The sequence below is a fragment of the Fonsecaea erecta genome (genome assembly GCF_001651985.1).
Source record: "Fonsecaea erecta strain CBS 125763 chromosome Unknown Scaff13, whole genome shotgun sequence".
Lineage (NCBI taxonomy): Eukaryota > Fungi > Ascomycota > Eurotiomycetes > Chaetothyriales > Herpotrichiellaceae > Fonsecaea > Fonsecaea erecta.
In genome coordinates, this window is record NW_017387256.1 from 529,224 (window position 1) to 541,901 (window position 12,678).

The following is a 12,678-nucleotide window of genomic DNA, read 5'->3' on the forward strand; positions in this document are numbered from 1 at the left end:
CCCCACCGAGCCCTGTCCATTCCCGTGCTCCAATACCTCGTTCTCTCTCAATTTCAGGCTTTGCGACCTGTAGCAGTCCTGGACGAACGTCTTCGATGGCAACGGCGAAATTACGGCCTCCTTGTCGACAAGTCGCCGTGCTATGCAATCCTCGGGCACCGCTCACGGTTCTCAAAACAGCAATAGGACATCTAGGAGAAGTGATACTGTAATCGATCCCGTCGCCATGCGTTGCTCGCTAGACCCATGTCCAACCCGCCCTGGTCCTTTGCCACAGATGTTAGGCAAAGTTCTTTTGGAGAATGTCGCATTGTGGCTGCAGGCAAGTCCGAGCCTCTCTTTCCCTCCCGAGGAAGACTTACCTCTTTCTGGATCTCTGTGACGATCGTCCTAATGGACCGTCTCGTTCCCACCCCCCGTCAGCCCTGGGTGTTTGGGGATATATCTCCAGTCCGACGTTGCCCCCCCTTGGGCCCTTGGTTGGAAGAGAGCGCCTTTGCCACACGCCAACGTGCAGGGTTTTGACCTCGTGGTCCTATAGAATTGTTATTATAGCCTGGCGGTGGCTCGAAACGCATCAAGATTCCCTTCTGCACATGTAAGTATCGTCTAAGAACTTGCAAATACGGTTGTGATTCGTCTACTGGTCACGCCCTTCCTCTCTCCATTCATCACTTTCGCCTGCAAATGTCTACAGCCACATCTCATCGCAACTGCCCTCTCGGTATATAGTGGCCTCGAGGTGCTGTGTGGCTGGGGGTCTATTTCAACATCTCACATTCCAGGAGTTTTCGGAAGCTTTCCTCCCCCCTTTTTTAAAACCCTTCTGGAAGGGCTTGATATGCCGAAGCGTGACAACATTTATACCTACCCCTCGCAGCATTTTCGAAACGGAGGGTAGAGACCTTGTCTAACCAGTCCGACAATCTCTTTTGCCGGGTTCCCGGTCGACATCGGAAACATGTCACGCCAGCCGTTCGGGCTGGATGGACTCAATATGGCTGAGGAAGCGCGAATCGAAGGAGCCATCCGGGAGGTCAGGCGCATTGCAGACACGAATCCTTCAGCCCCAGAATCCTGGGAGCAACGGCTACACATTGCGCGCACGGCCATCGCAACGCTGGAGTCGACAGGGTTCGTGCAGATGCCTAACAGGAATACAGACCGCACATTCGTCATTGCGTCGTTGCAAAGCCTGGCTTATCATGACGCAGAAGGGGCTGGGGTCCCCGATATCGCGGAGTGGTGTGTGAACCAGTGGTTGTTGTTGCTGCAGAGAAACGCCGAAGATCTTTCTGCGCTCAGGGGTTAGTCAACAGGCACAGCTTACCAATCTCTCCCGTCTCTCAAACGTCGACTTACCTAATTCCAGGACTGGGTCAAGCGTGGCTAGCTCGATCTCAGAGCGTTCTCGCACGAATCCATCGCACCGAAGGAAGCTCCTCCAGTGGCAGCAGCGGCCGGCCTCAGAGCCTAAGCGAGAGACTGTCGTATACCACGGCTGAAGAGTCCAGGGATGCAGAACGGGCAACTGCCGAAGCCGACGCACGAGCACACACGGCTGATTATGTGGAAGCACGCGGAATGCTCATTCCGGCGGTCGACTATTTCTCTAGGGCTGTCGACGTGGCCGAAAGGGATGGACAGCTCGCAGGGGAGCTGCTCTCAGAGGTCAGGACGATTTCCTCCTTGGTCCATATATCCGACCGGTCTCCACATGCCAAATTGGACCTTGAACGACTGACTTGAAGTTATTGCAGGCCGCCGAAGCGAACATGAGTCTTGGCAACGTTTCATATTCGCATCAGAACGAGCAGTACTTTCACAGAGCCATACGGTACCTGCGGCGAGCAACACAGATCCCCGGGTTTCGCTTATCGGCTTACCTACAGAGGTACGTGGGAGTTGTGTCATGTGTGACGTTCTCCGACTAACTGCTACATAGCTACCTCGATGATTTTGGTCGGTTGGTGGATTGACCTTGCAGTTGCGGCTTGAAGCCTTTCTGACGCGACGATGACATGAAGGGGAACACGGGACCAAGGTTGCAGGCAACCCAAGCGCTAGCGCACATGATATTCGTTTGAATTTTTTTTTTCTTTCTTCTTCTTTTTCTCACACCTTCTGCTGTACGTGTGTACCTTGTAACCAGAAAGCCACAGCCATTGGCCGATTGCCTCATCGGTTGTTTGGATGCTACGGGAAAAATTTCCCTACCTTTCCTCAGGTTCTCCTTGACCAATCAGGCTAAACGACCTGCAAGGCTCCAGGGACACCCTTGCCTTGCATCTCTGCCCGTGCTGACCTCGAATCTCTGGCGCTTTCACTGGTTTCGCACCCCTCGGCGCAGGCTCTGTCACAGACCTCCCTCGCTGCTCGACAGGGCCACGCAATTGCAGATCGTGCTTTAGGCCACGTCGTGTCAGAGATGAAACCCCGGGATCCGGGTCGCATGTCGCCACGCATTAGGCTCCATCGTGCTTGGGCCATCAGTAAAGCCTAGAGAAAAGTGCTTCTCCCTAGCATGCGGTTCCGTGGGACATGGCTGAGAAGTTTCCGCACATCTAGTGTAACGGTGGCGGTAATGAACTACTCCCTATGGGGATAACAAGCCGGAGCATCTCGAGTAGTTAGGGAATTGACACTTGGGTACCGGGCATGGCATCAGCACCTGGCGGGGGGATGGACTATCCCAACGGACGATAACTTTTTGCTGAAAAGGGAAAAAATACTGTAAAGAGGAGTGGGATATATTTGGGTCCTCGGTTCTCTGATGTTGAATGTTGAAGCCCGCGTTCAGATCGGCCGGGTGCTGGGTGGCAAACTTGCGAGGTCTAAGTTCGGTCTTAGCTCACGAGGCTGAGCCTGGCACGGGGCCGGCTTTGCTGCCTTTCTTACCTTTGTATGGATAGCAGGGCGTCACCACCACGTGACAGGTAATGTGGAGGACTTGGTCGGATGTGTAATGAGGATGAGAAGACCGGATGGGTCCTAATGTCAGTGGCTGTCTGTGAGAGCTTCGGACGTCATAGACGAGCCCCAGTTGAGATTTTCACCGATTTTCAATGCCCACAAGCGATCTGCATCCGAAGCGTCATGCGCATCTTGTCTGCACAGGGTTGGACTCGGTCACAGAATGTAGAGAGGAAGACTGGTTTCCCTTCTTCTCGAGGGGAGGGACCCGCAGCACTCGATAATCAGGGCGACAATCAAAATGCCTCTCACCTGCCGTCGAGTGCTCACGATGACGCAGTACAGTGAGCAGTAGGACACAAGCTCGGCGGCTACGGCTTTTCCTTCGGGGTTTGAAAAAAAAAGAGAATTAAAAAATAGTGAGAGAAGCATTCGGTGCGTGATCCCAAAGGGGGTTACTTCGGCAGGGCGGGATATCACGTGCCTGTAGCGCCAAGAGCCCTGCGTAAAGTGGATTTCCCAAGGAGGTTAGCGTCAAACGCGCTGCGCGACCCGTGTCTTTGCCAATATCGAAATTCAGATTGACCACCCCGTCCATTGCGGCCATGTTATCGTCTGTGTCCTTCTGCCTTCCTGCCCAACATTCCACATTCTAGATATCTGAAAGACTCTATTTCCCACGAGAAGGGTAAAGGATAAAAACAATTGCAAAGAGTGAGAACCAGGAATATGACTGGCTTGCAAAGAGAGAACATGGGCTAATGGCGGTCGCAGTGTTGGAAGCACGTCTTGAACAGGCAGCGATGCTAAAGAAGGTACTGCTCCTCCCCCCGATCTCTACTTCAAGACCGGTTTCTAAAAGGCTGCACAGGTCGTGGATGCTATCAAAGACCTCGTCCAAGACTGCAACTTTGACTGCAATGACTCCGGCATCGCCCTCCAGGCCATGGACAACTCCCACGTCGCCCTCGTCTCCATGATGCTCAAAGCAGAGATGTTCTCCCCCTACCGATGCGACCGCAACATCGCCCTCGGTATCAACCTCAACTCCTTGACGAAAGTCATCCGTGCCGCCCAGAACGAAGACATCCTCACCATCAAGGCTGAAGACTCGCCGGACGTTGTGAATCTCGTGTTCGAGAGCAGCGACACGGACCGTATCAGCGAATACGATATCAAGCTGATGGACATTGACCAAGAGCATCTGGGAATCCCCGACACAGAGTACTCAGCGACGATCGAGATGCCGAGTGCTGAATTCCAGCGCATTTGCCGCGATCTGATTGCCATGTCAGAGTCAGGTACGTTGGGATCATGAGAAGAGAAAAGCCAATCCCAGGCTGACGTTGCTGCAGTATCGATCGAAGCCAGCAAGGATGGCGTCCGCTTCTCGTGTCAAGGCGACATCGGCAGCGGCAGCGTCACCATCCGCCAGAACTCCTCGGTGGACAAGCCGGATCAAGAAGTCAAGATCGCGCTGAGTGAACCCGTCTCGCTGACATTTTCGCTCAAATACCTGGTCAACTTCTGCAAAGCAAGCAGTCTCTCGACAAAGGTCAAACTCTGCCTCTCGCAGGAGGTACCACTTTTGGTGGAATACACCCTGTCCGGGAGTAGCTATTTGCGGTTCTATCTCGCGCCCAAGGTACGTTCTCTTCCGGCACGAATCCCGTACGCGACAGGCCCCCGGTATATTGACTCGTGCGATGACAGATTGGTGATGATGAGTGAACGAGGTATGATGGCTTCGGACGACCGACCGACGACGGCAAATGCTTTTGTATGGAGCCCACAGATTTACGATGACGTGATGCGGTCAATGGCGGCAGCGGTGGCGGCGATGCGAGGTGGTAGGGGTGGCTGTTGCGGATTCCCACACATGATCAACGACACAATGCCCGGCTGGCTGGTGTTTCGAGTCTTATTTAGGTACGAGCAGGATGCATGATGAGTTGGCCCGCCTCCCACTTGCATACAAAACACAACACGCACAACTTTGGGGAATCCTCCCAATTCTCATCAAAACTCGTCTTCTCGTGTGATCACTTTTTCGTGGGTTTTAGACCGGCGTCTGGCCCTACGGTCTTTGGAAAAGGGCATCGTCTCCCACTCAGACACCGAAGGAACTATGGCTCTGGCCCATCCCCAAAGCTTCCTGACATCCTGGTCAGATCATCGACTCGTAATCTATCTTTCCGTGGCCCGGGGTGTATTTCGGCTTTGAGCAATGTGCAACAAAGTCCCCCAAGGATAATAATACCTGGTCACTGGGCTGGTGGCTTTTTTGATGTTCTACAGGCCCATACAACATCGACAAGTTATGTACGGAGTACTGCGATCGCTCTATGGAAATGCAACCAATTGCTCCAGCCAACGGGACGATGAAGGGCAGTTGGAAGACGAAGTAGGTCTTTTTCCTCTCTGAACTGATCATGTACTTGAGTACCGACCGAGTTATTGATGGGTAATTGTGTCGTCGCCAGGTACAGTCATATTGTGTTAGTATTACTAGTTAACTCATTTTCTTATCAGGTCCCTTGTCCTTATCGGGGTCTCATCCATTGGATTGGAGGACGTGTGTGTGTGTCGTCATATTTCCTTCACCTTCTCATAATAATACACATACATACATACATACCTACGTCCTCGACGACGACAACAACTACCTATGCCTCGTGGTCTCTTTGTACACTAACCAGTGGTTTCACCATTTCGACTTACCCAATAGACTCCACGGGAACAACAAGACTTCCTCCCTCGTGTTCTCTCTCCCTCTCTCTTTCTGCGCTCTGGCGCCGTCCTCACCCGAACTACAGGTCGTCCCGTCCGTCCGTCCCGTTGATTGACGGTCTTCTTCGAAACACTCTTCCCCAGGTACTCACACCCTACTACCGCGACAGCCTCACGCCTCACGCGAGTAAGATGCAACAATGACGTCCCGGGAAATGTCGATGCCAGAAACAAAAGTTCTGGCGATCGCCAGCCATGTATGTGAACCGCTGCCTTGAGATTTTATCCTCGCCTTTCTTCCGCATTGGGAATCTTTCTTGAAGAGATATATCTGCCTGGCTAGCTAGGTTCTTCCCAGAATTCGGACTTGATGGGGTGCATTGAGCTGACTCGACAATCCCGCCAAGGTCGTCTATGGGTGAGTCTGGAGTCGGTGCGAAGAACTTCTTCTCTGTTTCCGGCCCTCTCTTCCTTCTTTCTTTACTGTGAAGGGACCACCTCGGGTGTCGGAGTCATGATCACGGCCGCCGGGATGGTGACCAGACCACGAGGATGAAGAGGGTGATGCTCTAGTGGAAGCTGGCGACTGACGGTTTCTCGGTTGTCCGTTCTATTCAGGTATGTCGGTAACACGATGGCCACCTTTGTGCTGCAAGTGCTTGGATGTGACGTCGGAGCCATCAATACCGTGCATTTCAGTGAGTTCATGTTCCGTTCGCTCCTGTTGCTCCTGTCCGCGCCTCTACACCTGCAATAGATTATCCTAGCTATGCGAAACAACACCCGCCTCACCCGTCCGAAATATGATATTATGCACACCCCTCTCTATTCGCTCCCTTGTGATATGACCCGTGGCCTGACCAGAATCTTTTTTTCCTGCCCCTTCGAAGGCAACCACACAGGTTATCGTCAGTTCAAGGGCCGGAGGACGCCCGCCGCCGAGATTCGCGAGTTGTACGATGGTCTTCGCCAATCTTACCTGACGGACTTTGACGTCCTGCTGTCGGGCTATTCGCCCTCGGCCGAAGTTGTCGACACCATTGGCACCATCGCCCGCGACCTCCGGTACCGCTCGGCCGTTCATCCCGGGGGATTTTTCTGGGTTCTGGACCCGGTGATGGGCGACCAGGGCCATTTGTACGTCAGCGAGGATATCGTCCCGGCGTACAAGCAGCTCATCAAAGAAGCGGACCTGATCCTGCCGAACCAGTTCGAGGCGGAACTTCTCAGCGGGGCGTCCATTTCGAGCTTGAGCGGGGTGGCCAACGCGGTGAGGACGCTGCATGCTGTGTACGGCACGCGGCACGTGGTGGTGACGAGCGTGAGGGTCCCTGACGGAGGGAATGCCGAGGGTACCGAGGGTACCGAGGGAGATGCGTCGCTGGCCGTCGTGGGCAGCACGAGGAGGCAAGACGGCAGTGCAAGGCTCTTCAAGGTCGAGGTGCCCGTGCTGGATTGCTACTTCAGCGGGACAGGGGACATGTTCGCGGCGCTGATGGTGGCGAGGTTGCGCGAGGCCTGCGCGGAGATGAACCTGCTGGACCGACCTTCGTGGATGCCCAACGACGACGTACCGCCGGTCGACCTCCCGCTCGCCAAGGCTACGGAGAAGGTGCTGGACAGCATGCACATGATCCTGGAGAAGACGATGGTGGCGCGGGACGAGGAGATGAGCAAGTTCGGGAGAAGTCCCGGCGCCAGCGTGGGCGGCGTCGAGGGCGAGGGCGAGACCGTGAGCGAGAGCAAGAGGAAGTTTCTGGCCGAGAACAAGGCGGCCGAGGTGCGGGTGGTGAGGAACGCACAGGATCTGATCCGTCCGGAAGGCCGGTACAAGGCCCAGGCGTTGCAGGTGTAAGTGAATGGACAAACCGGCCTGAAACGCAGAAAAGGGAAGAGAGAGGGAGGGGGAGAGAGATCTGATACATCTAGAGACGATCGTCGTGTTGCTGCTGCCCGGACGTTGGCCATTGTGTGTCTGCCACCGGGTCTATCCCTTTTTCCTTGCATCCATCAGGCAGATAGCTACCGATTGCACATAACACCACGTGAACCCCTTTTTTCGTCTGCTCTATTGCCTTGCCTTGCCTTGCCTTGCCTTGCCTTGCCTTGCCTGTGCCATGGTCCCCCAGAAGTGATTAATCAACCCATTCCCGCGCTATCAAACAAGAGGTTGAGCCAGCCCGTGGGAACAAGCTCAGCCGGTACTTCCAAAGCCGCCTGCGCCGCGCACGCTCTCCTCGAGATCCTCGACCTCGACGATTTCCGGCGTGTATATGCGCTCCAAGACCAGCTGAGCGATGCGGTCGCCCTTGTTGACAGGGAAGTCGGCCTCGCCGTGGTTGAACAGCAGCACCTTGACCTCGCCGCGGTAGTCGGCGTCGATGACGCCCGCGCCCGTGTCGATGAAGTGCTTCGCGGCCAGGCCCGAGCGCGGCGCGATGCGGCCGTACGTGCCCTCGGGCGTGGCGATCGAGAGGTCCGTCGAGACGAGCGCCTTGCCCCGCGCCGGGATCGTCGTGGGTTTCGCGGCGTAAAGGTCGTATCCGGCGGCAAAGGCCGAGCCGCGTGTCGGAGTGGAAGCGTCGGCGGACAGCTTCTTGATCAGGAGGGGCGGCTGGGACGTGGACGAGAGCTTGGGCACGGCGGTGGTGCCGTTTGCGGTTGTTGAAGACATCGTGGACGTAGTGTCAGACTTGAGACGTTTGGGGAGCGGAGAGTTGGGCAGGGAAGGAGGCAAGTGGTCTGGGTTGTTGGTTTCGGTGGGTGGAGGAGGAGGAGGAGTTGATGTCCTGGTCATTGTTTGACTATTGAGAGATTGTTCGATGAGGTTCAATTAATATCATGTATCGCAGACAATTTAGGGGCGGTGAAGCCCCTCGACGCGTGAACGGGCGCGTTTTGCGCTTCGGAAAAACTGGCTCGCTGCGCCGCCGTAGTAATTCCGCTACGTCAGACTACAAACACCCCCCAATGGATAGGCCAAATCCGGCGGCTTCTCCCCAAAGAAACCGAGGTTAACAATCGCCTCGGCCGGGACTGCGCACGACGCACGACATTGAGCAAAACCCGCCGACTTTCCTGCGGGTGTGTGATGGTCTGAGATATGAGCTCTGGTGTACCTCTTGTCTGTCGGTCCCCTTGTGACAACCACAGCAGCTAGACAGACGACCGCCATGGCAGGGCCAGTACGGCAGCCGATCGACCTGGCCTCTCTGGAGCGCTACATCGACAGCAATGTCCCTGAGATCAAGACGCCGCTCGAGCTGAAGCAGGTACGTCCCCCCCGAGGGGTCCCCCCTCCTCTTTCTCTCTCTCTGTGTGTGTGTCGGTGTTAACACCCTATGCGAAGTTCGGCTTTGGTCAATCGAACCCTACATACCAGATCACCGACTCGAAGGGCACCAAATATGTCATGCGCAAGCGGCCGCCCGGTCAATTGCTCTCCAAAACCGCCCACCAGGTCGACCGAGAGTACAAGATCATCAACGCCCTGGGTCAAACGGACGTGCCCGTGCCCAAAGTATACTGTCTGTGTCAAGACGACAATGTCATCGGGACAGCGTTTTACATCATGGAGTTCTTGGACGGCCGCATGGTGACGGAGCCGCACTTCCCGGGGTTCAGTCCTGAAGAACGAAGAGAAATGTAAGTGGATGCCAGACAGATACCTGGGAGATGTCGGTCATTGCTAATATTCTGTGTAGGTGGCACGATGCCATTCGGACACTTGCAAAGTTTCATCGGGTCGATTTCAAGAAGGTTGGACTCTCCGACTTTGGCCGCCACGGGAACTTCTACGACCGCCAACTGAAGACATTCGGGACACTGTCCAAGGTGCAGGCGGAATCGGTGGACGTCGACACCAAGAAGCCGGTGGGGGACATACCACATTTCGACGACATGGTGGCGTTCTTCAAGCAAAAGTCGACCCAGCCCAAAGACCGCGTCACGCTGATCCACGGCGACTACAAGATTGACAATCTGGTGTTCCACAAGACCGAGCCTCGAGTCATTGGCATCCTGGACTGGGAGATGGCCACCATTGGTCACCCGCTGTCGGATCTCGTCAATCTGACGGCGCCGTGGAGCTGGGTCGGGCGAAATCTAGGAACGGCGCACGCCCAGGAGGGCGAGACCGAAGCCTTCAAGGATGGGGTGACTCCAGGACTTCCCACGTTAGATCAGGTGGTGCGATGGTACGCAGAGGCGTCAGGATATGACCCCGCCAACGAGCTGGCTTGGGGCACTGCCTTTGGAGGATTCCGAGGGGCTATCATCATGCAGGGTATCGCAGCCAGGTACGCCCGCCGGCAGGCCAGCGGCATGACTGCGAAAAACTATGGGGCGCAGATGCCCCTGTACGGAGAGTGGGCTTACAGCTTGGTGAAGAAGCTGCAAGAGAACTCAGCAGGGAAGAAGGCGAAGCTATAGAGAGAGAGAGAGGGAGGGAGAGACGGATGGTCAGATTCGTGCCCTGGAGAGGCAGGTCCCATAGATGCCATGGTGGTCGATATTGAACAAGGGTGGGAAAATTGTACAGCTTGCCTTCCTTGATCATCGTAAACATCAAACACCGTGAACAACCACCAGCGGCCGCAAAAAGATGACGAGGATTTTCCTCGTTCCAGGATGACTCGAGCGCCTTTCCTTTGTCGTCTTGCCCTCTTCCATCTCAAGTAATGCTGTGTGACCGAGAGTTTGCATCTTCCTCCCTGATTACTTAGCCGTCCGGGGTATTTTTCACAAGCCAGAAAAGCCGCAACCCAAAAAGATCCATTCTTTGTATTACTGCTGACACGGTTGTCTCCCTTTCCTCTCTCCTTCGCTCTTCTTGTTCCAGCCAGCGAGTCGGGCCCCACAACCCACCGGGCTTTACGCCCCCTGCTCACTCGAACTCGGTCGGGATCTCGCGTTGCAGGGAACGATAAAAACAGGAACCTGCATGCGGTAAGCGAGGATGATTGATGCAGCCGAAGGAAGAGCCGCGTGCTGGGAAAAGCATAAGCCTATGTCAGGCTCAGGCAGGCATCTCGAAAGGAGAAGGTGGAGGGAAAGAAAGAGAGAGGGAGAGACGAAACAAAAAAAAAAAAGAATAGCCGTCGGGCCCCCGATGGCGCCTGGATGGATTCCCAGCGAATACCAGGCCGTCGACGTTGTCCCAATTCATCGTCGTCAGCGTGTTCGGCCACGGCTCTCCCTTGTCCCCGTCCCCGTCGCCGTGGTCTCGGTAGCCTGTTAAAGTCTCGCACACACGCACCCACGCACCCACTCCCCACCAACTCGGTAACATAAGCAAGCGAAACATGCGAGCGAGCGAAAAGGGCCATGGAATCTTCCCGTTCATCATTTTCTATTATTCATAACTGGCGACGAGCAGGTTGCCTTCCCTAGCCACACCCACCGTCGGCAGTGTCATCAGGAGAGGAGGAGAGGAGAGGTGGAGGAGGAGTTTCTCCTACTCCGTATTCCGGACACGCAGGTAATAGTGCTCACCGGCAAGCTGGCGTTCCCCTGACTAGAAAAGCACCACACCGTCGGTAAATTCCAGCTGAACCGGCGAATTGATCACCATTCTTGCAGTGGCTGGACTCATCTAATCACACAAATCAACAACAGCATCAGCGTCGAAGGGGTTCCAGAGCCTCCTCGGGGATGACTTCGCACTCGAAGGCATGAATCCATCAATTCTCCATAGGGCTGGGCTGCTTAGCCTTGCGACGGCGAGCGCAGTGTGTCCGCTCGCAGTGTCCTCTCTCCAGTCCGCTGAGCGCGTATGTACACTCTGATGTGTGAGATTCTGTCGTCGGTCTCTGGCCACTTTTATGTCATGACTCGGTCGGATCCTCAAGCAGACTGAGCCACTTCATGGGAGCTTGAGGTGGGCAGACGTTAGAGTCGACCCTACCAGGCAAAGAGGTTATGAGTATGCGGTACATACGCTACGCCGTATGCCAGGGGAGCCCATCGTCCGGCTCCAGCTCGGCATCGGTCTCAGCAAATCTTGCCGCGCTTTCGTATTCGAGTTGCTGCTAGCGCAGTCTTCTCCGTGAGATAGGCTCTGGAGACCTGACCACGCCACCATGCGGGCTCAACCTCTGGGTGGACAAGCATTTACGACCGAGACCGTTGGGGGCCGGAAGCCTTCATCTCTTTCTCCGAGCCGACAGCCCACAGCACCCAGCGCTAATCTGCGGTCAAATCATGGACGACGAGGCCGGTACCCAAAACGGCTGGTATGCAAACTGTGGCGCCGTGATGAAACTGGGCCCGGGAAGCTTACGATCCAATTTTTTTTATTTTGATTTGGGTGTTTGCAAAAGCCCATCTACGCTAGCTGACTGGCTAGCTCTGTAGCTAGTAGCTACTTGGTCACCATGGCGGTGGTGGGCACGAAGGGGAAAATACCATGTTGGATGTGTTGCTGTTACTGAGAGTTTGAGTTCCAGAGCAGAAATTTCCCTTCCGCCACAAGCTCTCCTCCTCACCTCAGAGAGGGCCCCTGGTCAGAAAACGATCAGCCCGATGATTTGTCGAAGGTTCTGACGAGCAACGCCGACTGTGGGAAACAACAAACTCGTCCTGACCGGGACCGAATTCGACCGAATTGGACTGGGCAGCTGCTACTCATGGTGCCTCGTGGCCAAGCTGCTAGGGCACAAGGACATGTCCAGTCGAGTTTTGTCCTTTTGGATGCCCAAGCTCCCCATGATGGCAGATGGCGATAGCGATGTAACGTCACCCCCTTATCCCCGCCTTATCCATCTCTGGTATCTCACGCCGTCACCGTCGTTCAAGCGTTTGTCAGACAATGATTGCGTGGAGAGTCGTCGTCGGTTGCAGGCAGCTTGCGTCAAACCTGGCACACCGGTTGCACGCGGTTAGGGGGGCGTCTGGAGCTCGATGAGGAATGAATTCCGCCGGCCCTGGCATTTATTCGTCGTCCTGGTATTTATTTTCTTGTGTGGTCAGACGAATCGCTCGGAAGAAGGACCCCAGAACGTCTATCTCCGCCAAACATGGCGGTGGACGATCGTG

At 55.2% G+C, this 12,678-nt stretch overlaps 4 protein-coding genes across 4 annotated transcripts; 3 read left to right on the forward strand and 1 right to left on the reverse strand.

Annotated features, from left to right (window-relative positions):
- Window positions 1–997: 997 nt before the first annotated feature.
- On the forward strand, window positions 998–4,644 carry AYL99_11089 (proliferating cell nuclear antigen (pcna); the record flags this gene model as incomplete). The annotated part of the gene is made up of 8 exons (XM_018842595.1): window positions 998–1,307; window positions 1,373–1,671; window positions 1,761–1,894; window positions 1,946–1,962; window positions 3,688–3,728; window positions 3,785–4,214; window positions 4,269–4,558; window positions 4,627–4,644. 8 exons carry the CDS (start codon window positions 998–1,000, stop codon window positions 4,642–4,644), a joined length of 1,539 nt encoding a protein of 512 aa, XP_018688008.1.
- A 1,843-nt stretch (window positions 4,645–6,487) lies between these two features.
- On the forward strand, window positions 6,488–7,498 carry AYL99_11090 (pyridoxal kinase; the record flags this gene model as incomplete). Its single annotated transcript, XM_018842596.1, has 1 exon — window positions 6,488–7,498. One exon carries the CDS (start codon window positions 6,488–6,490, stop codon window positions 7,496–7,498), a length of 1,011 nt encoding a protein of 336 aa, XP_018688009.1.
- A 339-nt stretch (window positions 7,499–7,837) lies between these two features.
- Window positions 7,838–8,440, reverse strand: AYL99_11091 (deoxyuridine 5'-triphosphate nucleotidohydrolase; the record flags this gene model as incomplete). Its single annotated transcript, XM_018842597.1, has 1 exon — window positions 7,838–8,440. One exon carries the CDS (start codon window positions 8,438–8,440, stop codon window positions 7,838–7,840), a length of 603 nt encoding a protein of 200 aa, XP_018688010.1.
- Window positions 8,441–8,816: 376 nt separating this feature from the next.
- Window positions 8,817–10,074, forward strand: AYL99_11092 (hypothetical protein; the record flags this gene model as incomplete). The annotated part of the gene is made up of 3 exons (XM_018842598.1): window positions 8,817–8,915; window positions 8,993–9,288; window positions 9,348–10,074. The coding sequence occupies 3 exons, from the start codon at window positions 8,817–8,819 to the stop codon at window positions 10,072–10,074; spliced, it is 1,122 nt and encodes a 373-aa protein (XP_018688011.1).
- Window positions 10,075–12,678: the final 2,604 nt, after the last annotated feature.